The sequence below is a fragment of the Antechinus flavipes genome, chromosome 2 (assembly GCF_016432865.1).
Source record: "Antechinus flavipes isolate AdamAnt ecotype Samford, QLD, Australia chromosome 2, AdamAnt_v2, whole genome shotgun sequence".
In the NCBI taxonomy this organism is placed as follows: Eukaryota; Metazoa; Chordata; class Mammalia; order Dasyuromorphia; family Dasyuridae; genus Antechinus; species Antechinus flavipes.
The window spans coordinates 260,036,973-260,059,901 of NC_067399.1; the positions used below are offsets into that span (position 1 = coordinate 260,036,973).

The 22,929-nt window shown below is 43.8% G+C and overlaps 1 protein-coding gene across 1 annotated transcript; it reads left to right on the forward strand.

The window, feature by feature from the left end:
- The first annotated feature begins 2,548 nt into the window (after nucleotides 1-2,548).
- FUT7 (fucosyltransferase 7) lies at nucleotides 2,549-5,073 on the forward strand. Its single transcript, XM_051976928.1, has 2 exons — nucleotides 2,549-2,731; nucleotides 3,322-5,073. The coding sequence occupies exon 2, from the start codon at nucleotides 3,377-3,379 to the stop codon at nucleotides 4,403-4,405; it is 1,029 nt and encodes a 342-aa protein (XP_051832888.1). The 5' UTR covers nucleotides 2,549-2,731; nucleotides 3,322-3,376; the 3' UTR covers nucleotides 4,406-5,073.
- Nucleotides 5,074-22,929: the final 17,856 nt, after the last annotated feature.

Sequence of the window (22,929 nt, forward strand, 5' to 3'; positions counted from 1 at the left end):
TACACATCTGGGTTTCTTTCCCTTCTTTAGTATCTCATGAGGATATAAGCTGGATCAAAGGGTATTGTGCCTGTTCATTTTTAAAATGCTGAGATTACATTTGATGCTTTCTAAGGTCCCTTCCAGCCATAAGTCTCCTATCATCCTGAACTTTCCAGACCTCCAATTCTGTGTGTGTATGAGTGTGTGTGTGTGTGTATGAAATGTTCTTTCTGAAAAAGGGACAGGGACACAGAAAAGAAGGGACAGTCCCCATCCCAGAGGCAAAAGAAAGGGTCAGTGATTACTGGTTATCTCCCACCATTTGTTTGGCAGAGAGCCAAGGGATAAGAAATTTTTCTGTAATTTTCCCCAGGGGAAGTTTTGGCAGGACAACTGGGCCCCTCACTGCGTCACAGGGACAGAGTGTCTCCTTCCCCTTCCCAAGTTTGGAAAGCCCCCGAGTCTTGCAGCCCCCTGAAGAATAGCCAACATGCCTGAGTCACTGCTACCACCTTCCTAGTCTGAACTCTTGCCAGGTCTTCCCTGCCCCTTCTAGGATCTGAGGTTTCCTATGCTGGTATCCCCTGATGGTCCTATGTGCCCTTGGGATAAAGTAGGGGAGGAAGAAAGAGAGACAGAGATTAAGAGGGGGAGGAAGAGATACAGAGAGAGAGAAAGAGAGAGGAAGGAAGGGAGGGACAAAAGGGGGGAGAGAAAGAAAGAGAAGAGGGAACTTTTTAAAATTTTTCTAAGTTAACAGCTTTAAATCTTATTTCTTTGATTTTATGATAATTTAAATAACATTTTAACTGTTTACTGACATATATTTCTTCTTTCTACAAGTGTCTGTTTATTGGGGAACTTTTATTAAAAAGAAAACCCAAGATTGTACTTGTTGGAGATATAATTATAAGCATGCCAGATAGTTCTGACCTCAAGGACCTAAGATACTGATGAGGGAAAGCTAGGAGAGCTAGAAAAGGAAGGAGGAGAAGGTAAAGCATCCTATAGGATCAGAGAATTACAGATTCAGAGCTGATAAGATCTTTAGGCATTTTGAGGGTCTAGGTCAGCAATATTCTAGTCCCAGTCATTTTACCTATGCGGGAACTGGGACCCAGAAAAAGTAAAATGACTTGCTCAAAATCCCACATTAAAAAAGCCAGGTCCCTGACTGAAAATCTAGGACTGACTTAGGGGGTCTATGAGGTTGGTGCCCTTTCCCCCTCCTGCCTCGGGCCTTCACACTGCAGGACCCCTCACCATCATACTATTTGTACCTAAATCAGGTACTGGGACCTCCCTCAGGTGCGGCTTCTGGGTCTCATGCTTTGACGGGGAGCACAGTGGTCATTCAGGCTGGGAGGACTGCCCAGAAGGCTTGGGCCTTTGAGGCCATTTCCAGCCGGGTCCCTCTGGAGAAGGGGAGCCCTGGCTGAGGAGGTAAGGGAGGCTCTCCTAGTTCTTCAGGGATTCTTCAGGGGAGCAGGCCTTTGAGTCACAGTTAACCCTGCCTTCTGCCTGGCCCCTTGCCCACACATGCTCCGTAGAGGGGACGGACGGGGCTGGAAAACGCCAGCTCCAAAGGCAGTGCGGTACAGAAGGAGGAACATCGGGTTTTGAGTCGGGGGACCTGGTTTTGAATCCTACCTTGCTGGGCAAATGGCAGCCCCTCTGAGCTACCATCTCCCCTCTGTTCAGTGAGGGTGCTTGTACTGTGAAGTCCTGTTCAGTTCTCCCGCTTTGTTCTGGTGCCCAGGAAGGCCGCGGTGCCCTGCTTGCCCCGTTCTTCTGCCCGCTATGGGGCACTTCCTGGGCAGGAGGCAGGGCCCGAGCTGAGAGAGGGGAAAAAGGTTGTTGACCTCTTAATAGAATACAGAGGGTATGGGAACCCGCGAATGGGGGAGGAGGGGGAAGTGGGTGATGAAATAGCAGAAGAAGAAGTGAGCAGGGGCTGAGCTCAGCTGGAGCCTCTGGGGGTGGGAGAGTATCCCTCCCCTGCCCAAGGGAGGCCCAGGGAGAGGGGAAGGTGAGTACCAGGAAGCTCTGGGTGCTCCCGGTTCTGAGTACTGTTCTCTGCCCCGGGCCTTGCCCCGGGGCCTGCAGGGCAAGCCTTCGCAGACCAGCTTTCAGAGGAGCACGGGCAGGCTGAGTCAGCAAGCTGGGCTCTCGGGGGATTCCCTTTGACAGTCATGGACCCTCTTACTGATCCCCTCTGGGGTCTGCCCAGGCCTAGAGCAGGCTGGGAGGGAGAGGGGTGGCAGGAGGCCATTGTGGCTGGAGGAGAAGGTGGAGAGCTCATCCCTCACTCCTTCTGCCCCCTCATTCCCACTGCCCCTTTCCCACATCTGGAGACTCTCCCCGGCCACCTTGTGCTGGTGGGTGAGGAGGAGGAGGGCGGGAGGGGGTTCCGAGGTTCCCTGGGCCCTCCTGTTCTCAGAAGGCCCTCCCCCCTTCTTCTTCATTCCAATAAGAGCCTGGCAGGGTCCCGGGTAGAGCCGAGGCGGGGCTGGGGGTGTGGAGGTGTGGCCAGCAGACAGAGAGGCGTGACTGGCACTGGAGGTGACTGTTCTGGGCTGCAGGAAGGTGACCTCCACTCCCCACCAAGGAGCAGCAGGGAGACCCAGCAGGCACACCTTAGGCTGGCAGGTTTGGCAGGGCGTGATTCAAGACCACAGTGATTCTGGGGCGGCTGTGATTGATTTCAGGATGGCTGTGATTTCAGGACGGCTGTGAATGCACAATGAAAGTGAGTCTACTAGTCTCTTCTGCTGGGCAAGGGAGGGGCTGGTTCTGGAGCGGTGGGGGTGGGGGGAGGGTGATGCAGAGGGAGCCGGGATGCACCACTGGGATGTGGGGAGGGGTCTGGGCTAGGATGGGAGAGAAGGACTGGTGGGCATGGGGGTGGGGCATCCATGGCCTTAGGAAGGCCATTCCTTCAACTCCATCTCCCAGTCCTCCCCTGTCGTAATGTCTGTAACAGAAACTAGGTCTCCTCTTTCCTTTTGGACCCTCATGAAGTGTTCCACCTTGCTTTCTTACCCCTAGCTTCTGGAAGTCTGAAAGTATACCATCATAATTATAATAACAACAACTCATATTCATGTGGAGTTTATGTTTTCCAAAATACTTTTCTTATAATATTTGTGTGAAATGAGGAATATAAATATCATCCCCATTTTACAGATGAGAAGACTGAATCCTCCGAGTAGACCCTGGTGTCCTGATTCGGTCACATCCATTTCCTACTATCCTTCTATTGCGTTAGCCCCAAAGTTCCCCATCCTATCCCCCTCCTCTAGAATAACTTCCACAGCCCACACAGTCCTTCTGTTCTAGACACAAACAGGAGCCCTATGGGTGCAGCCACGGCCCGGTCCCGATGCCCTAGACAATGCCCAACCACAGACTGTTCTTCCAGCGAGCCATGGCCGGGACGGCGCTGCTCCTTGCCCTCTGGCTCTTGACCTCGAGCAGGGTCTGGGGCCCTGGGACGTGGTCCCTGAGGAGGGGCTTCCAGCCGCACTCTGAGCTCACCATCCTCATCTGGCACTGGCCTTTTGGGAAGCCCTTGCCTCTGGACGGGGATGTCTGTGCTCACTACGGCGTGGCCAACTGCCGGCTCAGCGCCAACCACAGCCTCCTGGGCCGGGCCAGCGCAGTGGTCTTCCACCACCACGAGCTCCAGAAAGGGGCCGTCCGGCTGCCCCTGGCTCACCGGCCTGCCGGGCAGCCCTGGGTGTGGACCAATCTTGAATCTCCAAGCAACACTCACGGACTTTCCCGCTATCGCAACATTTTCAACTGGGTCATGACCTACCGGAGGGACTCGGACATCTTTGTGCCCTACGGAGAGCTGGTGCCCCGGGATGGGGCGGCCCCCCCCGTGCCCGCCAAGAGCCGGATGGCCGCCTGGGTCATCAGTAACTACCACCGGGCCCAGAAGCGGGTGCTGGTCTACAACCAGCTGTCCAAACACCTGCGGGTGGACGTGTTTGGCCGGGCCAACAGGAAGCCCCTCTGCCCCGACTGCCTCTTACCCGCCCTTGCCCCGTACCGATTCTACCTGGCGTTCGAGAACTCTCAGCATCGGGACTACATCACGGAGAAGTTATGGCGAAACGCTCTGAGCGCAGGGGTCGTGCCCGTGGCCTTGGGCCCTCCTCGCTCAACCTACGAGGCCTTCCTGCCGGCCGATGCCTTCGTGCACGTGGACGACTTCGGCTCCGTCCGGGAACTGGCCGCCTTCCTGAAGAGCATGAACGCCAGCCATTACCAGAGCTTCTTCGCCTGGCGGGAAAGGCTGGCCGTGCGGCTCCACGGCGACTGGAGGGAGCGCTTCTGCGCCATCTGCGCCCACTACCCCCGCCTGCCCCAGAAGCAGGTCTACGGAGACTTGGAGGCCTGGTTTAAGTCGGGGTGACCCATCTGTGTCGCTGCTAAATTCCTCCCCCACCACAGAGGTGATGGGGAAATGCAGGGCTGCCATTGGGCCCAGCCGTGTGCCCCAGAGGCCAGGCCGGCTGCCTGCCCCAGCGGAGGGGCCCGGCCGTCTGCCCCAGAGGAGGGGCCCAGCTGTCTGCCCCAGGGGTCGGGCCCCTCCGGTTCCCAGGGGGTCTGGGAGACGTGAGGACAGACAGACCTGACATTTGGCCCAAACCCCTTCTCTCGTCTGTTCCCCTTCTCCAGATGTATCTGAATAAGCAGCCTCCCGAAAAATAACACTCAGCTGGGGAGGGGGAAGACAGCTCACTGACTGACGTGTCATTCCTTTCCGATGCTCATTTTCTCCATGGGTGCCCAAAGAAGTTGGGGTGAGAGGGCTTTTCTGTCTCTCCCAGCTCTGAATCGGGACCCTGCCCTTCTGCACGTGTGTGTGCGCGTGTGAGGGGTGAAGGGGTAGTGACCTTCCCCAGCATCTCTGACTGACCGACATGGCTCCCAAATAAAACCTGAACCCGGGTCTTGGGGGTGTGAGGGACCTTTAAGGGAAGGCGGATTCTCGCTATGAGATGTACAGACTGATTCAAGGTGTCGTGTAATGGTAAGGGAAACACAGCGTATAATAAAAACCTCAGATCTTCAACCGAAGCTGAAACCTCAGAGATTTTTCCTACAAGTGCTTAGTCAGGGGTGGGAGGGTAAAGGGGAGGGGGGGGGGGGGAGGAGATGTGTGTGGCAAGCCATGAATCTGGCCCTCAGGAAGAATGTTGTCTACTGAAAAACAGAACAAACCTACTGGGAAATGAGAAACTCATGAACCTCATTTCCCCATCTACAACAGGAGGAGGTATATGACCCCCCCAAGACCCCTGGTATGGGGGGATAACAGTCTAAAATCTTTCTGAAGGAATCAAAGGAGTTTGAAGCTGCAAAAGGGTCCCTGTAGAAGTGTGTTAATGGGGGGAGTGGGAGAGGGTGGGTACATAGCAGTAGGACTGGGGTCATAGTTGCATAGAGCACAAGACCCAGGAATAGGAAGTCCTGAGTTCCAATCTAATCTCAGATACTTCCTTAGCTGTGTGGGTGCTGTCTGCCTCAGTTTCCTCATCTGTAAAATGGAGATAATTATAGCATGTGTGTGGACCAAATGAGATAATTATAAAGTGCTCAGCCAGGGCCTAACATCCAGTAGGTAATATAAAAAGGCTACCAATTGCTATGAATAATTATATAGTTGTAATATTTTATTGATTTATAATAATCACTATTACTTGGCTTAAAACCCAAAGACTTAGATTGGAATCCAAGCTCTCCTAGTTGTGTAATTTGGGGCAAGTCTCCCACCCCGTTTTGGTGAGCTTCAGTTTCTTCGTGTGCGAAACAAAGAGACAATTCCTAAGGTCCCTTTCAGCACTAGCATATTAGGATTCTGTGAGAGTCACCAGAAAGTTGGCAGATTGAGTTATGGTTTCTGTGCTTGGAATAGACTGGAGGGTGTGTGGAAGAGGGTTGGAGGAAGAGAATGGGAAGGATGAGAGGGGATTGATGGCCTGCGGTTGCTGCTTGCTCCCCTACCCCCCTTTCCTGGATAGTAAATATAATAGGAACCAAGAAGAGGAACTGGGTTTGAAAGCCAGGCCTGGCCAGAGAGTAGGCAAGTGTGGGGGGTGGAAGCTTTGGGGAGGGCAGAGGACCCAGGCACTGGAAGGATTACAAAATCTCTGTGGGTGGTAGTGGGGTCCCAGGGACCCTGGGGGTACTTGGATGTTCTGGGAGGTCCCTAGGGGTTGGGGAGGGGTGGAAAAAGCCAAATAGAGATCCCCTGGAGCTGAACCCATTTTGAGGCTTCTCTGACAAATGCTTAACTAGCTTCCTCTTAAACTAGTTCAGTGACCCTAGGAATTCTAGTCATAGTGAGAGTGCGGAAGTGGAGAGAGTGGTGGATACCCCTCCCACAGGCTGGGCTGGCCAGGCTCCCCACGGTGGCCACGGGGGAGATTGAAGAAGGGGAGAAGAAGGACAAAAGGTCTGGCAGGCATGATAGCCATGCCCTATGCAATGAACAAGGAGACTCAAGCCCACCCCATCCGTTAAAGGGCACGGATAGGCCCAGGGCCCAGCGGGGAACAACTGGGGAAGGCCCCTCCCCATCCAGGGTTACTGTGGTTCTTTGCACCTGTCACGGGGCATGGGGCACAACAGCCGTTTCTACCCACACACACACACCATAGGAGGAATAACAGGTTTCTTAAAGCTCTCTCTTGGGAGGAGACTGGAGAGTGTGGAGGTTCCTCCTTTGTTCAAATGTCCCTCTGCTTTCTGAAAGGGAAAGGGAGGGTTAGGAAAGATGGGACCCTCCCAAAGCAGGGAGAGTATCCCCTGGCCCCCTCCCCAAGACCCCCTTGTTCCTTGTTTCCTCCAAGGTCACAGAGCCTCTTGGGGAGTTGGGAATATCTACACTGGGGTCCATAGAAAGAAATCTGCAGACTGAGGCGTGGTCCTGGGGAGTGCAAGAAGGGCTTTCTCAGCTCCTGAGCAGGAGCCCCCCCAGGTCCTCCCCTCTCAGACAGTCCCGGGTCACACCCACACACAGAGCGGAGCCGAAGGAGACGCCAGAGCCAGACCACAGGAGATAACCCAGGAAGTCTGCTTCCTCTCTCCTCACCTCCCAGCACGTGGCCCTGTGCTCAGCCTCGGGTTAGCTCCAGAGCGAGCCGGCCCTGCTCTCTGGTGGCTAGCCCGAGAACTGCTCAGAGTTTTAATACAGTCTCCGCCCTTCCTGTCCTCCCTCCGGGGTCCCCTGGCCCCCCAGACTTGTTTCCAGAGTCTACAGGAGAAGACAGGATGGATAAAAACCTTCAGCCTGACACCCCTGCTTTCTTCTCTGGGTACCAGAACTTAACAGGAACAGAGAAGGAAATGAACATTGTCTCCCCTTCCCATTTTGGGTTGCCCCAAACATCCCAGTCTCCCCCACTTTCTGCTGTGGGCTTGTCTGCTGGTTTGGGGAAATGAGGAAAGATGGGTGACTAAGGAAAGAGTCCTGGCAGAGTGAGTCCCAAGCGGTGTCAGTGGGGCACCCACCCCCTCTCCCACCCTGCTTCCAAGACAGAGACTAGGCCTGAAGTCTGGAAGGCTGGAGTTCAAACGCTGCCTTCTGCCTCTTTTCTTCATCCTTCCCTCCTATATACACTGTCAAATTCTGTCCCAGAGTCCAGAGGCAAAGGTAACTAAAGCCCACCCTCAATGGATTGGGATTGGGGAGGGGGGATTACAACCTCTGAGCTACTGGTACAAGAGTCCTTGCAGCAGCACATCTGCCTTATGGCCCCCTTTTGTCAGATCTGGGAGGACAGGCCATGAACAAGATTATTCCTCCTACTTATAAAGGGGAGATGTCAGAATCTAGCCCTGGAGACAAAGAAGGGGATTTTCTGCTTCCATAAGTCTGGGTCTCCTACCCCATGAAAGAGATGTGAGGGACTAAAGCCAGAACATGGTGAAGGGGTAGAATTGTACATCTTGCAGACAGTGCCAGCCTGATGGAAAGGGCCTTGCCTATCCAAAAGCTCTTAAGCATTTTTGCCTTCAAGGGGAGTTTAAATCCCAGCTGGGCACTAGGACTGCAGGAGGAAGAGGAGAGGGTCCTTTGGGAGAGAATGTTGCCTCTTCACAATCCCAAATTTCCCTTAAGAAAAGAGAATCTAAATCACAGAATGGCACTGTGTTGGGGCCCACCTATTGTGAGCTACGTGTGCATGTTCAAGTAGAGTGCTGGGCTTGGAATCAGGAAGAAAGGCCGGGACTTAGGAGTTATGTAATGTTGAGTAAGTCATTTAGCCTCTAGAATGGAGATAATAATATCATCATCCAATTCTCAGGATTTTGGTGAGAATCAAAAGAGATATTTGTAAAGTGCTTAGCATAGAGCCTGGAGCATAGTAGGATAGCAGGTACTTAACAAATATTTGTTTCTTTTCCCCCTATCAATACTAGATATGCATTTATTATCTTAAGTACTGAGGGAGTGGTTGCCCTTTCTGGATTGTTGTTGTTTGCCCTTTCTTTTTATTTTCAAAGAGGATCAATGACTTCACTAGGGAGGAAGAGGTGCCCAAAGTCATCAGCCTCCCTCTTTCCAAGGAAGTCCAGTGGCAGGAGGAAAGTCAGCAGGACAGGGGGTGGCCCAGAAGGCAGTGAATGACCTTGGCGTTTTTGATGTCTGACCAAGCTCTAGCCAGGGGTCCTCAAACTTTTTAAATAGGGGGCCAGTTCACTGTCGGTCAGACTGTTGGAGGGCCGGACTATATAAAAACAAAAACTTTGTTTTGTGGGCCTTTAAATAAAGAAACTTCATAGCCCTGGGTGAGGGGGATACACGTCCTCAGCTGCCGCATCTGGCCGTAGTTTGAGGACCCCTGCACTCCACAATGCCTTCATGGCCCTTGGAACAAAGTATCCCATCTACCTGTTAAACTAGGAGAAACCTTCCCATGCTTGGGGTAGAGCCCTTAACTCACCAGTGGATTTGTTGTTCAGCCCTTACCCTCAATTTGGTTTAGAGCATCTGCTGAGAGTTTACCAGGATGTGGCCCCTGCCCATGGTACAGCTTCTTGGAGCCAGGTGAGAGCAAGCTGCCAGGGAGACACAAAGGGGGATGAGCAAGGGCTCAGCAAAGCCCCACAGCAGAGGAGCTAGTCTTCGCCCAAAAATGGGCAACACATGGGTGAAAACCTAGAAATAACTTCTATAGAACCTATAGTTGGAGATTTCCCCAGAATAAATTCTGTGGGGAAGCAATGAGCCAAAAGAGATATTGATCTTTTGGGGCCCCCTTAAAATCTGATCTAATCTATGAGTTCGGAGTTTAGGGAGCCCAAGTCATAGGTTATGCTAAAAAGTAACTCACTCCACCTCTAGATCTTTCTTCCTTTCACCTTCCATGGAATTCATAATAGTTGACATTTATATAAATGTTTGAGATTTCTCTTTTTAAAGATATGTATACATTTTTCATCATTAACAAGTCCAAATATTTCTATAGGCCTCATATTCTGGAGTACTGAATCAAAAAGGGTTGTATATGAAAATATTAACTTGTTGGTGTATTAGATAGAGCACCAGCTTGGTCAGGAGGACCTGAGTTCAAATGTGACCTTCCTGGCTGTGTGACCCAGGGCAAATCACTTAACCCCAATTGCCTCAGCAAAAAAAACCAAAAAAAAAACTTGTTACATTTTTAAAAATATATATTAAATTTAAGTCACATCCACAAATGTGTTTTAAAGGGTACTTAGTGCCAAGCATTGTACTAAGTATTGGGTATACAAAAAAAGGAAAAGATTCTGTTTTCAAGGACCCCTCATTTTAATAGAGGTGATAATACATAAAGACTATGTACAAACAAGATATATACAGGATAAACTGGAGAGGATCAACAAATAGGGGGAAGCTGTTGACATTAATGGGGATTGGGAAAGGATATAGAAGGATGGGATTTAATTTGGAATTTGAAAATAGCCTGGGAATGGGAGAAACGGAGAGGAAGAGGGAAAGAATCCCAGACACCGCGAATAGCCCAAAGTTGTAATAAAACAGTTTAGTTCATGATCCCTTATGAAGTTCTTTTTTTCTCCTGTGTATTTTGAACAATGTTTTATTGCTATTTTTTGTGTGCAATGTGCTATTGCTATTTTTTCCCCATCTCTATCACTTCCCAAAGACTCCCTCTTCCCTTTCCCATTCTTTTTGTGATAGGTACTTTTAAGATTTCAAAGCACTTTATATAATCATGAGAGCAAAAACACTATAAAGTAGTTATTACAGGTTATCTACAAGTGGTAAAACTGAGTCCTAGAAGCTAAATGACTTGACATCAAACTAGTAAGTATCAGGACAGGATTCAAACGCAGGTCTTCTGGATTCCAGAACCCAGAGAGGATTCTGCCTCAAAGCTCTCTCCCAGTGGAGGGAGGGGATAGGAAGGAGAGGAGAGACTAGGCCAGAGAGAGTCTCAGATCTCAAAGAGCTTCCCCTGCTGTTACCTGGGGCCCAGACAGGCAAACAAGTGCCTTTCCTGTGTCTAGGCCCCAGGAATCCTGCTATTCATCTCAGCCCACCCATGGCAGACCTGGGTTCCATCAGCCAACTTCTAGGAGTAGGGGGAAGCGTGCTGAATTCAAGGCAGCAGAGGATCCCTTTGGGAGAAATTAGGAAGCAAAGTCAGAAACTAAAATTGGTCTTTAGATCTTATGGATTCTATCACTTTTTAGAGAATTGAGGGAGTGGATCATTTAGTAAATGCTATTTTGCCCCCCAAAAAAAGAACTCTCCTCTATTCATAGATTTTTCTGAAAAGCTTGGAATATATATATATATATATATATATTTAACTTTAAAAGGAGACAGGGCATTTCCTTTCTATATATAAGTAGATCTCGTCCTTTTCTATAAAGCTGTACTTATTGCCTTATTCCCACTTCCTTTTATTCTCCCTCATCTTCTGCTGACCCTTGTTCAGACCACTTTGCAGCCAGACTTGACTATGACTGGCTAAAAGTAGCATAATTATCAGCCTAGAGTGCTGATTCTCGATGGTAGCCTTACAATTCCTACTATGATTTTCCTTCCCTTTATACAAATGGGAAAGCTGGGGCTAGGGTCAATCTGAGTCTCACTCATAAATACCCAATGGATCTTTTCTGGGGTTCATTAGAATCCAGTTTATGAAACTGTGGTTCGTGACCCCATGAAGGTCTTATAATTCAGTGCAGCGGTTGTGAAATTATGATTTGTTATCAGCAAATGCTTGATTTGTATACCTCTTCTATACATCTTTATACCCTGGGTCATATAAAAATTTCTCTAGTAGAAAGTGTGGAAAAAGTTTTAGAAGCCCTACACTAGAACACTGCTAAAAAGAAGAAAGACTTCCTGAAGTCTCCTTCTCTTTACCCTAGTTTGTCTGTGCCTATATTCAAGAAGGATCTGGGCCTGGTTTTTATTTTATTTTTAAAAATTTCTTTTATAAGTTAAAAATTCTGTGAGAAGAAAGGTTTCTAAATCTCATAAGATTGGAATCAAGTAGATGGTTGGTGCTCCCTCTTCCCTGATCCCTCCTCATTCCCTAACAGTAACCACAAACACATATAGGCAGACTTCATTTTATTGCACCTTGCTTTATTATATTTTGCTTTTTTTTTTAATTGAAGTTTTGTGGCAACTCTGTGTTTTGAGCAAGTCCGTCATCTCCATTATTCCAATATCATGTGCTCACATCCTGTATCTATGTCACATTTTGGTAATTCTCATAACATTTAATACTTTTTCATTATTATCATATCTCTTATGGTAATCTGTGACATTACTATTATATTTGTTTTGGAACACTATGAACCCACATAATACAGAAAATTTAATTGTTAACTTTTGTGTGTGTTCTGAGTGCTTCATTTCACTGATGTTTCAAATAATACTACAATGGCCTCTAAGTGTTCAAGTGAAAGGAAGAGTCAATTGATGCAGTAAATTCTACAGTTGTCTTATTTCAAGAAATTACAGTCACCCCAATCTTCAGCAACTGCCACCCTGTTCAGTCAGTAGCCATTAACATTGAGGCAAGATCATTTACCAGCAAAAAGATTATGATTCACTGAAGGCCCAGATGATGGTTTGCATTTTTTTTTTAGCAATAAAGTATTTTTTAATTAAGGTATGTATATTGGGTTTTTTTTTGGGGGGGGGCGGGGAGTGCTATTGTATGCTTAATTACAGTATAGTGTAAACATATCTTTTATATGCACTGGGAAACCAAAAAATTTGAGTGATTTGCTTTATTGGGTATTAGCTTTATTGTGGTGATTTGTAACTGAACCTGAAATATCTCAAAGGTGTGTTTGTATGGAGATAATCACCTGAGTAACACATACCCCTCAAATCGTACTGTATCACAGCTTCACCTGTTACCTGAGTATCTGCATTCTTCTCTCCATCTGCCCACTTTGTGAGAGGGCACTCAGGAACCCAGGTCTTAGAGGAACAGGTTCCCTCTTCCCCTCATTTGGAGTTATTTTTTTCCCTTTTCATTTTTTATTTCTTCAACAGGGAGAAGCAAGCCTTGTCCAGGCCAGGAGTGGAGATGGCAGAGTGAAGGTGGACTGCCTTCAACTACAAAAATAAATATAGAAAATGAGATTATAATTGAGTTTGGGAGTGTGAGGAATCTGGTCAGAGGCCACGGACATCTGGGGGATTATAGAGAAAGGAGGCTTCCTTGTTCCCTAGCTTCTCTTGCCCCAAATTCACCTATTCCTTGCTCTTTGACTACCGACCCTGATATGTTAGGTTCTGAGATACCTAGAAAGACAAAAATCTCTTGTGGAAGATCAAGATTCAACAAATGATTTGGTTCAATAAAATATATTGATTACTATATGTAAATAGCCCGGTGCTGGGGTGATTGGCCACAAGGAGCTTGTTTCAAGAGAAGAAGCTTTGGTTTGGAGAGAATACAAGTAGAACAAAAAATGGGGAACAGGACATTGAAACTAAAGATAAATGAATCGAAAGAAAGAAAAATCTCTGAGCTTTTCTTAATTAGTTCAAGTGACCAGGCCTGGTTAAACTATGTCAAAGTTGACTAAAAGAGATTGTTTGCTTTGTTGAGGAGTGAGGAAGGAAGAAAAATTGAGTATTGAAAACTGTTTTTATATGTAACTAAAAAAGGTAAAATATTATTTACAAAATAAGTTGAAAAAGAACTGGAAGAAGATGGAACTATTGATTGCACCCAGAAATCTTCAGAGGACCCCTATTATCTACCAGAGCTCCAGATCCTAGCATTCAAAATTCTTCACAAAGCTGGAAACCTACATCTCACACAATTCTCCTTCACTAATTTGATATGGATAGCTCTTTGTCATTCCTTCTCATATTCTCCTCTCCTATCATTATTCTTTTGTGATTTCATTATGTCCTCTGTTCCTGGAAAGGGTAATGCTTTATATAGGATACATAAATCATAAAACATACACAAAAGAGAAGTTTAAAAAGCATATGAAAAAATTTAAAAATAAAATAATTTAATATAAGACATTTATATTAAAATAAATTTATATATAATTTAATAAAAAAATAATTCAATTAATTAATTTTTGCTGAAGCAATTGGGGTTAAGTGATTTGCCTAGGGTCTCACAGTTAGGAAGTGTTAAGTGTCTGAGACCAGATTTGAACTCCTCCTGATTTCAGGGCTGGTGCTTTGTCCACTGCGCCACCTAGCTGCCCCAAAATAATTTAATTTAAAAAGAATAAATAAAGCCTAAGTAGGGCTAGGTTAACTACTTGGGCAAATGAGAATGTTCCAGAGCTTTGAGCATACCAAGATTCTTGAAAACTCTTTGTACGTTTAACAAAAGCTGCAAATCAGGACTTTATTTATTTATTTTTCCTGAGGCAATTAGGCTTAAGTGACTTGCTCAGGGTCACATAGCTAGGACGTATTAAGTGTCTGGGTCTGGATTTGGGCTCAGGTCCTCCTGACTTTGGGCCTGGTGCTGTATTCACTGCGCCACCTAGCTGCCCTTATTTTTATTTTTTGTTAATTTTCTCAATTTCAGAAAGTGATGGAGTACAATTTGGGAGAGTATGGGGCAAGAGGTATTGGTATAAATTAACTACTTGTATATATTTCAGTATATGGGGTAGCTAGGGGGTCCTGTAACTAGAGTGCCAAATCTGGAATTAGGAATATTTGAGTTCAAATCTAGCCTCAGATATTTATTAGAATCTGAGCAAGTCACTTAATCCCTATTTGCCTCAGTTTCCTCATCTGTAAAATGGGCTGGAGAAGGAAATAGCAAACTGTACCAATTTCTCTGCCAAGAAAACACTTAAATGAGGTCACAGAGAGCTGAAATAACTGAAAGGACTGAATGACAACAATACGGATCAGAGTCTGGATCACATTAGAAGACGTGAAATCTCATCATTTCCTACTCAATTTCTCTGTTGCTCAGAGCATCAGACCTGACTCTTGATGAGCTCATTTAGGATTTTTGGGAGGCAAAGATACCGGAATGCTTTGCCTTTTTCTTTTCCAGCTCCCTGCATTTCCTAGGTATATCTAAAGAATTGTTGAAGGGAGAAACCATCCTCAACACCTTGCTTTTAATGTGTCATGAGGAAAGAAGGAGCTAGTCTCATGACCTTCAGCTCCTGACTCACCAGCCCCGTGAGAGCTCACCACTGCTGATGCTTCCAAAGGACCATCATTCCGCGTTTGGGTCTGAGAGGTAATCCTCCCCGCCACCCCCACCCCAGACTTCTGCTGTGCAGTGTCCCATCCCTTGTTCAGGGTGCTCGGGGGTCTTTAGCATTTTCTGGTGCTTCTGAAGGGGCATAAATCAAAACAGAGCGAGCTTACCCCGGCACAACTAAGGCTCTCTGGTTTTGTGTGTGCCTCCAGAGCCACAGTTATAGGCAAGTACATAATATACTACATATATTCATGTATATACTCACGCACACATACAATACGTGGCCTACATACTATATATAATATAATTATAATACAAAATATATACACACATGTAATGTATGTAGTATATACATATGATGTGCACATATACATACATGTGAGTATATATATATACATACATATTTGTAAAAGTATATGTACAGACTAGATGGAAAGTAATCCCAGAGGGAAAGACAATAGCAACTGGGAGAATATGTGTGTGTTTGTGGGGGGGAGATGTATGACCTTCCAGTAAACAAACAAATTTTCTGTCAAGGGTCCCTTTCAAAGAGCCACGTGGAACAAATTCAGGCCATTTCCTAAAGTGGTCTTTATGTTCAAGTGCCATGAGACTCTTCCATGACACACCGCCTATAGCATGCTAGATATGATACCTGCCAGTTTGTAGCTGGAATGAAATGGGACACTCATTGCACATGTGACAATTACAAGAAAGAGGGGCTTTTTTGTTTTTGTTTTTAGACATAAGAAGATTAGGATATTCAGAGCAGAAAAAGGATTTTTAAAAACTTATTTTCATTATTTTTTCCACTTGATAGTATTTCTTTCCAATTACATGTAAATATAGTTTTCAACATTCACTTTTATAAGATTTTGAGTTTTGAATTTTTTCTCCTGCTTCTTCCTCCTCCCCAAGACAGCAAGCAATCTGACATAAGTTATACATGTACAATTGTATTAAAAACATTTCCATCACATGTATACTTATTTTGTATTTAATTTATACTTTAACATTTAACATGTATTGGTCAATCTGCCATCTAGGGGAGGGAGTTGGGGAAAGGAGGGGAAAAATTGGAACAAAAGGTTTGGCAATTGTCAATGCTATAAAATTACCTGTGCATATAACTTGTAAATAAAAAGCTATTAAAAAAAAATTTCCATCTTAGTCATGTTGTGAAAGAATCAGAACAAAAGGGGGAAAATCACTAGGAGAAAAAAAACAAAAAAAGTGAAAATAGTATGCTTTGATCTGCATTCAGACTCCATAGTTATTTGTCTGGTTGTACATAATATTTTCCATTATGAGTCTTTTGGAATTGGATCATTGTATTGCTAAGTCTATCACAGTTGATTTTCCCACAATCTCTCTTATTGTATACAATGTTCTCCTGGTTCTGCTCACTTCACTCAACATTAGCTCATTAAGTCTTTCCCCATTTGAAAAAGGATATTCATCAAGGATATAGAATTAATTTGGCTGACTCCATTTTCTCTGAACTAGTGTTGCACACATGGTCTGCTGGTCAGAAGCTTGAAGCAAGAGCCAGTGATTATTTATCCCCTGACTTTTGTACTTAGAGCACTGTGATCTGACATTATTGGCTCAGGTCTTTACTTCTCTGAGCATGTTTTCTGTTGCTTTAAAGAATTAATTGTAATATCTATTCTGACCTTAACAGACAGCAAAAAGGATGGGCATTTGCCTATATTAGGAAGGGAAAGGTGGATTGTGTGTGAGTGTTCCGATCTTCATTAGGTACAGCTTGTTTTTCAGTACCTTGTAAGGAAACAGCCTAGTGTGCACGGGGCAGGGCCTTTTGCTGTTGCTCCCATCACCCCCTTCCCCTTGGCTGAAAGATCTAAAAGAAGGCAGGGGCAGCCCTTATTGTAGAGCTCAGGAGTTGCTGTGCTCTGGGCCCAGCAGCAGCAGGTAGGAAGAGGGCTTGTTGCTGACAGTCCTTTTGAGGCCTTCAAGCCAGCAATGGTCCAGATGTTACACAAGAATGTCTAGAGATGAGGAGGGGGTGGGGGGTGCTGCCCGGGCCCCCATCCAGGACAGAGATACTCTCTGGGTCCCCCTTTCATTTTACTTTGAGCCCTCCTTCACCCCAGTTCACCAGAATTCTAGTATCAGTGTTGGAAGAAACTTTAGAGGTACCTTTACAATAGCACCAACAAGTGGTCATCCAGTTTGGCTTGAAGGTCTCCAGGGAAGAGGAACTCACTATATCCCAAGGCAGCCCATTCTACTTTGGGATACTTCTAATTATTAAAAAGTTTTCCTTTTTGTCCAATCTAAATTCTCCTCTTTGCAATTTCTATCACATTTTTTTTTTTTTTTGTTTTGCCCTCTGGACCAAGCAGGAGGATCTAATCCTATTTCTGTGCTATAGCCTTTTAATTCCATCATGATAGTTGTCTTCTAGGGAAGTAGCTACTGGCATGGTCTGCTCATTTTGAGATAATTGCTATAAATATTCCCAGTTCTTCCCACCAATTAAGAAATATAGAGCTTGGTACCCAGTCATGTCTTTATCCTGTGTGCCCTCTTCCTGACTCATTCCAATATGCCAGTGTCCACTGAACCCAAAAAGTAAGATGTGGCTTGAACCGGGCAGAGTCCAATAGCTTTACTTATAGAAAGTACTCCTACCAAATGAATCTGGAGAAGACAAGTTGGGCTTTTTGTTTATTTTGGGTTTTGTGCCATGCTGTTGATTAATTTGAAACTTGAAATTCACTATATTTTCTGGATCTTTTTTTTCACAGGAACTATTAATCTAGCTATAACTTCCCAATCTAGTAACTATGAGTATGAATATTTGAATCCAAGTGTAGAATTTTACATTTATTCTCATTAAATTCCATCTTGTTAGATTAAGCCCATTGTTCTAGGTAATCAACATTTTTTGGATCCTGCCATCCAAGGCAGAAGTTACCCCTCCCAATTTTTTGTCACCTGTAAAACTGACAAGCAAGTCTTCTTATGCCTTCAAATCAATTCACTGAGAGAAATGTTGAACAGCACAGGGATAAAGGTAGATGATCCCTTGGGCAATCAATGTACCATCATCTGTTAAGAGATAGCAAACACATGTCCTGCATACAGCCTTCACAGTTCCCAAGTCCAGCTTGAATTGAATTTAAATGTAATTGGGAGATAGTTAACAAAATAAGACTATAATAAGTATAGATAGCATTACATTTTAAAATGTAATGACCAGCATGTGGTCTTGTTCAGTTGTATCCTGCTTTTCATGATTCCATTTTCTTGGTAAAGATATTGGATGGGTTGCCATTTCTTTCCTCTAATCATTTTACATATGCGAAAACTGACTTAATTAGGGTAGGTGACTTATCCAGCAACCTATAATAAGTATCTGAGGTCAGATCCCTGGGGTTAGGGATCCCCCTGTATGACTTAGTAGCCCTTGTTTCTATTTGAGTTTAATACTTCTGTTATAGACCATTAGTGGATGCTAGAGCTAGAAAGGAACTTCTGAGAAATCATCTAATCCAATCTCCTAATTTTGCAAATGAAGAAACTACATCACAGACTGGTAATTTGACTTGTTCAAGGTCAGATATGTAGTAAAGAGGCAGGGTTTGTCTCTAAATATCCCAAACACCCACCATGTCCAGTGAATTTTATGTTTATCCTGGAGAAAAAAAGAATTGGACTGGAGAGAGTGGATGGTGAGAAAAGGAGACGTACTAGCTGTGTTCAGGCATTTGAAGAGTTGTCAGGTAGAAGAGATTTAGCTATATCCTGCTTGGTCCAGAAAAACAACTTCCTAAAAATTAGAGTTGTTTAAAAATAGAATGGGCTGCCTCAGGAAACTGGATTTTCTCTCACCAGAGGTCTTTAAAAAGGAGTTGGATGACCACTTGTTTATGTTATTATAACAGAATCTCAGTCATATGGCCTGACCAGGAAGTTTCATGCAACTCTGAAATTCTATGATTTCCAATTTCCCATTTATATATGGATGGAGGCTTCTGGGGAATGTGAGTGTAAATAAAGCTAAGAAAAATACCCAATACTTTAGATAAAAGCTTCTTTTTTTTTTATGCTAAACACTCTCTCTTTTTAAAAAAAAATAATAGTTTTTTTATTTTCAAAATACATGAAAAGATAGTTTTCAGCATTCACCCTTGCAAAAACTTGTGTTCTAACTTTTTCTTCTCCTTTCTTCAACTCCTTTCTCTTCCCTAGACAGCAAGTAATCCAATATATGTTAAACATGTGCATTTTTTCTATACATATTTCCACATTTGTCATGCAGCACAAGAAAAATCAGATCAAGAAAGGAAAAAATGAGAAAGAAAGAAGAAAGCAAGCAAACAACAATAAAAAGGTGAAAATACTATGTTGTTATCCACATTCAATCCCCATAGTCCTCTTTCTGGATGCAGATGACTCCATCACAAATCCATTAGCATTGGCCTGAATCACCTCATTTTTGAAAAGAGCCAAGTCCATCACAATTGATCATCACATAATCTTGTTGCTGTTGTGTGCAATGTGCTATTGATTGTACTCACTTCACTTAGTATTAATTCATGTAAATTTCTCTGGCCTTTCTGAAGTTATCCTGCTGATCATTTCTTATAGAATAATAATATACCATAACTTATTCAAGTCATTCTCCAAATGAGCATCTACTCAGTTTCTAGTTCCTTGCCACTACAAAAAGGGGTGCCATAAATATTTTTGCACATATGGGCCCTTTTCCCTTTTTTGTGATCTTTTTGGGATACAGCTCATAGAGACACTGCTGGGTCAAAGGTATACACAGTTTGATAGTCCTTTGAGCATAGTTCCACATTGTTTTCCAAAATGATTAGATCAGTCCATAATTCCACCAACAATGTATTAGTGTCCCAGTTTTCCTACATCTCCTCCAATATTTATCATTATCTTTTCCTGCATTGTTAGCCAATCTGAGAGGTGTGAAGTAGTACCTCAGAACTGATTTAATTTGCATTTCTTTAATCAATAGTAATTTAGAGAATTTTTTTATATAACTAGAAGTGTAAAAATTTTTAATAGTATTTCACTTTTCAAATATATGTAAATATAGTCTTCACATTCCTTTCTACAAGACTTTGTATTTCTAATTTTTCTCACTCTCTCCTTTACTTGCCCTTCCCCAAGATAGGAAGCAATCTGAAATAAGTTAAATATGTTCAGTTCTTTTCTTTTCTTTTTAATAGCTTTTTATTTACAAAACATATGCATGGGTAATTTTTCATCATCGACTCTCATAAAACCTTCTGCTCCAGTATTTTCCCTCATTCTCCCCCATCCCCTCCTCTAGATGGCAGGCAGTCCAATATTTGTTAAACACATTAAATTATATGTTAAATCCAATATATACATATACGTATATATATATACATATTTATACAGTTATCTTGCTGCATAAGGAAATCTAGAAAGAAAAAAACCTGAGAAGGAAAATAAAAATGCAAGCAAACAATAAAAAAAAGAGTGGAAATGCTATATTATGGTCCACACTCATTTCCCATAGTTCTCTCTCTGGATATAGCTGATTCTCTCCTTTTTTTTTTTTTTTTAAATTTTTATTTAATGATTTCTTTATATTGACAACATTATCCCTTGCACTCGTTTCTTTTCCGATTTTTTTCCCCTCCTTCCCTCCACCCCCTTCCCTAGATGGCAAGCAGTCCTTTATATGTTGGATATGTTGCAGTATATCCTAGATACAATATATGTTTGCAGAACCGAACAGTTCTCTTGTTGCATAGGGAGAATTGGATTCAGAAGGTATAAATAACCCGGGAAGAAAAACAAAAATGCAGATAGTTCACATTCGTTTCCCAGTGTTCTTTCTTTGGGTGTAGCTGCTTTTGTCCGTCATTTATCAATTGAAACTCAGTTAGGTCTCTTTGTCAAAGAAATCCACTTCCATCAAAATATGTCCTCATACAATATCGTTGTCGAAGTGTATAATGATCTCCTGGTTCTGCTCATTTTACTTAGCAGCTGATTCTCTTCTTTACTGAACAATTGGAACTGTTTGAATCACCTCATTGTTGAAGAGAGCCATGTCCATCAGAGTTGATCATCGTATAATCTTGTGGTTGCCGTGTATAATCTCTTGGTTCTGCTTATTTCACTCAGCATCATTTCATGTAAGTCTGTCCACGCCTTCCTGAACTCATCCTGCTGGTCATTTCCTACAGAACAATAATATTCCATAACATTCATATACCACAATTTACCCAGCCATTCTCCAATTGATGGGCATCCATTAAATTTCCAGTTTCTAGCCAATACAAAAAGGGCTGCCACAAACATTTTAAAAAATATTTCCATATTTGTCATGTTGTGGAAGAAAAATCAGACCCAAAGGGGAGAAACTACCAGAAAGAAAATAAACAAAAAACCAAAAAGTGAAAATACTATGCTTCAATCCATATGCAGTCTCCATAGCTCTCTCTTGGATGACCTTTCCTATTCCAAGTCTATTGAAATTGCCTTGAATCACCTCATTGTTGAGAAGAGTCAAATCTATCACACTTGATTATCATATAATTTTGCTGTTACTCTATACAACGTTTTCTCTTGGTTCTACTTACTTCACTTAGCATCAGTTCATGTCAGTCTCTCCAGGCCTTACTTATAGAACAATAATATTCCTTAACATTCATATACCATAACAACTGATGGGCATCCACTAAGTTTCCAGTTCTTTGCCACTACAAAAAGGGCTGATACAAACATTTTTGCATTTGTGGGTCCTTTCCCCTTTTTTATTTTAAATCAAAGTTTTAAAAATTGTGTCTCAACCCTACATGGGGTTGTACTCTCACAGCATGTGGGAGTAGTAAAAAAAATTTGTCAACAGCAAAAGGTATCAAATATTCTGCCAAGATTAATTCTTTATGTAAAAATATAATTCATTAGAATGTAAATTTACTTTTGTCTTTAATAAGACAAATATAAATGATGAATGGTAAAATATGGTAATAAATGGTAAATATGGTGAAATAATAATTGGCAAATACATGGTAAAATTATAAAACAAAGAATTGTTTTAAAATAAATTCCTTTCTGGTTTATTACCAGCAAGTGTTTGATTTGTGTGCCTATTTTATACATCTATATACCTTGGGTCATAAACTTTTTTTGGTTGAAAAAGGGTCACTAATGGAAAAACAACCTGTTTTCGATAACAATGAAAATCCGTGTGGTTGATTGGTTTTGGCTGTTGTCTTTTGTTCTCAAAAAGGAGCAAAATGACATCACTATATTAGAGTCAAGTATTGCCACAGGTCAGACACAAATGGTCCCTAGGAACATTTGGGGTGGATTCCCACCATGATGGACAGTCCTGTGCAGTGCATCCCAGTCATCACTTCTCAAGTTCTTTAAGGGAGACCTTGAGAGTATTCTTGGATTGCTTTTCCGACTACTTTGCGAACGCCTGCCCAGTGTAAGTTCTCTTTAAAAGAGTCTTTTGGGCAGACATTGGAACGATGTGGCTGGCCCAACCAAGTTGTCCTCTCTGCTTGGCAGTTTAATTGGAGAAAGGAGCTCCGTGTCTGTATGTAATCCAGCCGGGTGATCCTCAGAATTCTCCTAAGACGATCGGTTTCCGGCATGGCATTGGAATACTGTCCAGGTTTCACAGGTCATCGCAGCGGTAGAACCGATCCAGGCCTTTGTCTTGTCTCCAGGGCTCATGAAAAATTGTGTCAAATTTGACTGCCCGAGAAGTCCTTCAGTAGAGTATGTCACTTTCATGGGGGCGCGCTTGCCTGGCTTGTTCTGGACAATGGACAATGCTCGTGAGCTTGCCCAGTCACCAATGGATGATCTAAAGCTTGTGGTGAGCAAATCAGCAGTGTGCTGGGGCAGAACGAAAAAAAGAAAAAAATTGAGATTACATTAATAGAGTTATGATGCCCAGAACGGGTGAGGTGATAATTCCGCGGTGTTCAAGCCTTATCACTCTATTTGGAACGTGGTTCAGTTCTATGTATCCATCCTTAACCTAACTCCGTCCCGTTCTGTATTTATCCTAGTCTTATCCCGTCTCCTATCTACAGGAGTCACGCTCACTTTTAACATCTAGTTTCTAACTCTCCATTCCACAACAATACGGCCTGTTGGCCTTTCTGCCCCACCCCATCTCCCCTTCCATCCCTATCTTTCTCCCCCGCATTCCTATCCCCGCCTCAGTGCTAACCCCACACCTCCCCCAGCACAGCCC

What these genes read in the sequence shown, in the direction of transcription:
- FUT7 (XM_051976928.1), top strand. Translation starts at nt 3,377, where the DNA reads ATGCCCAACCACAGACTGTTCTTCCAGCGAGCCATGGCCGGGACGGCG.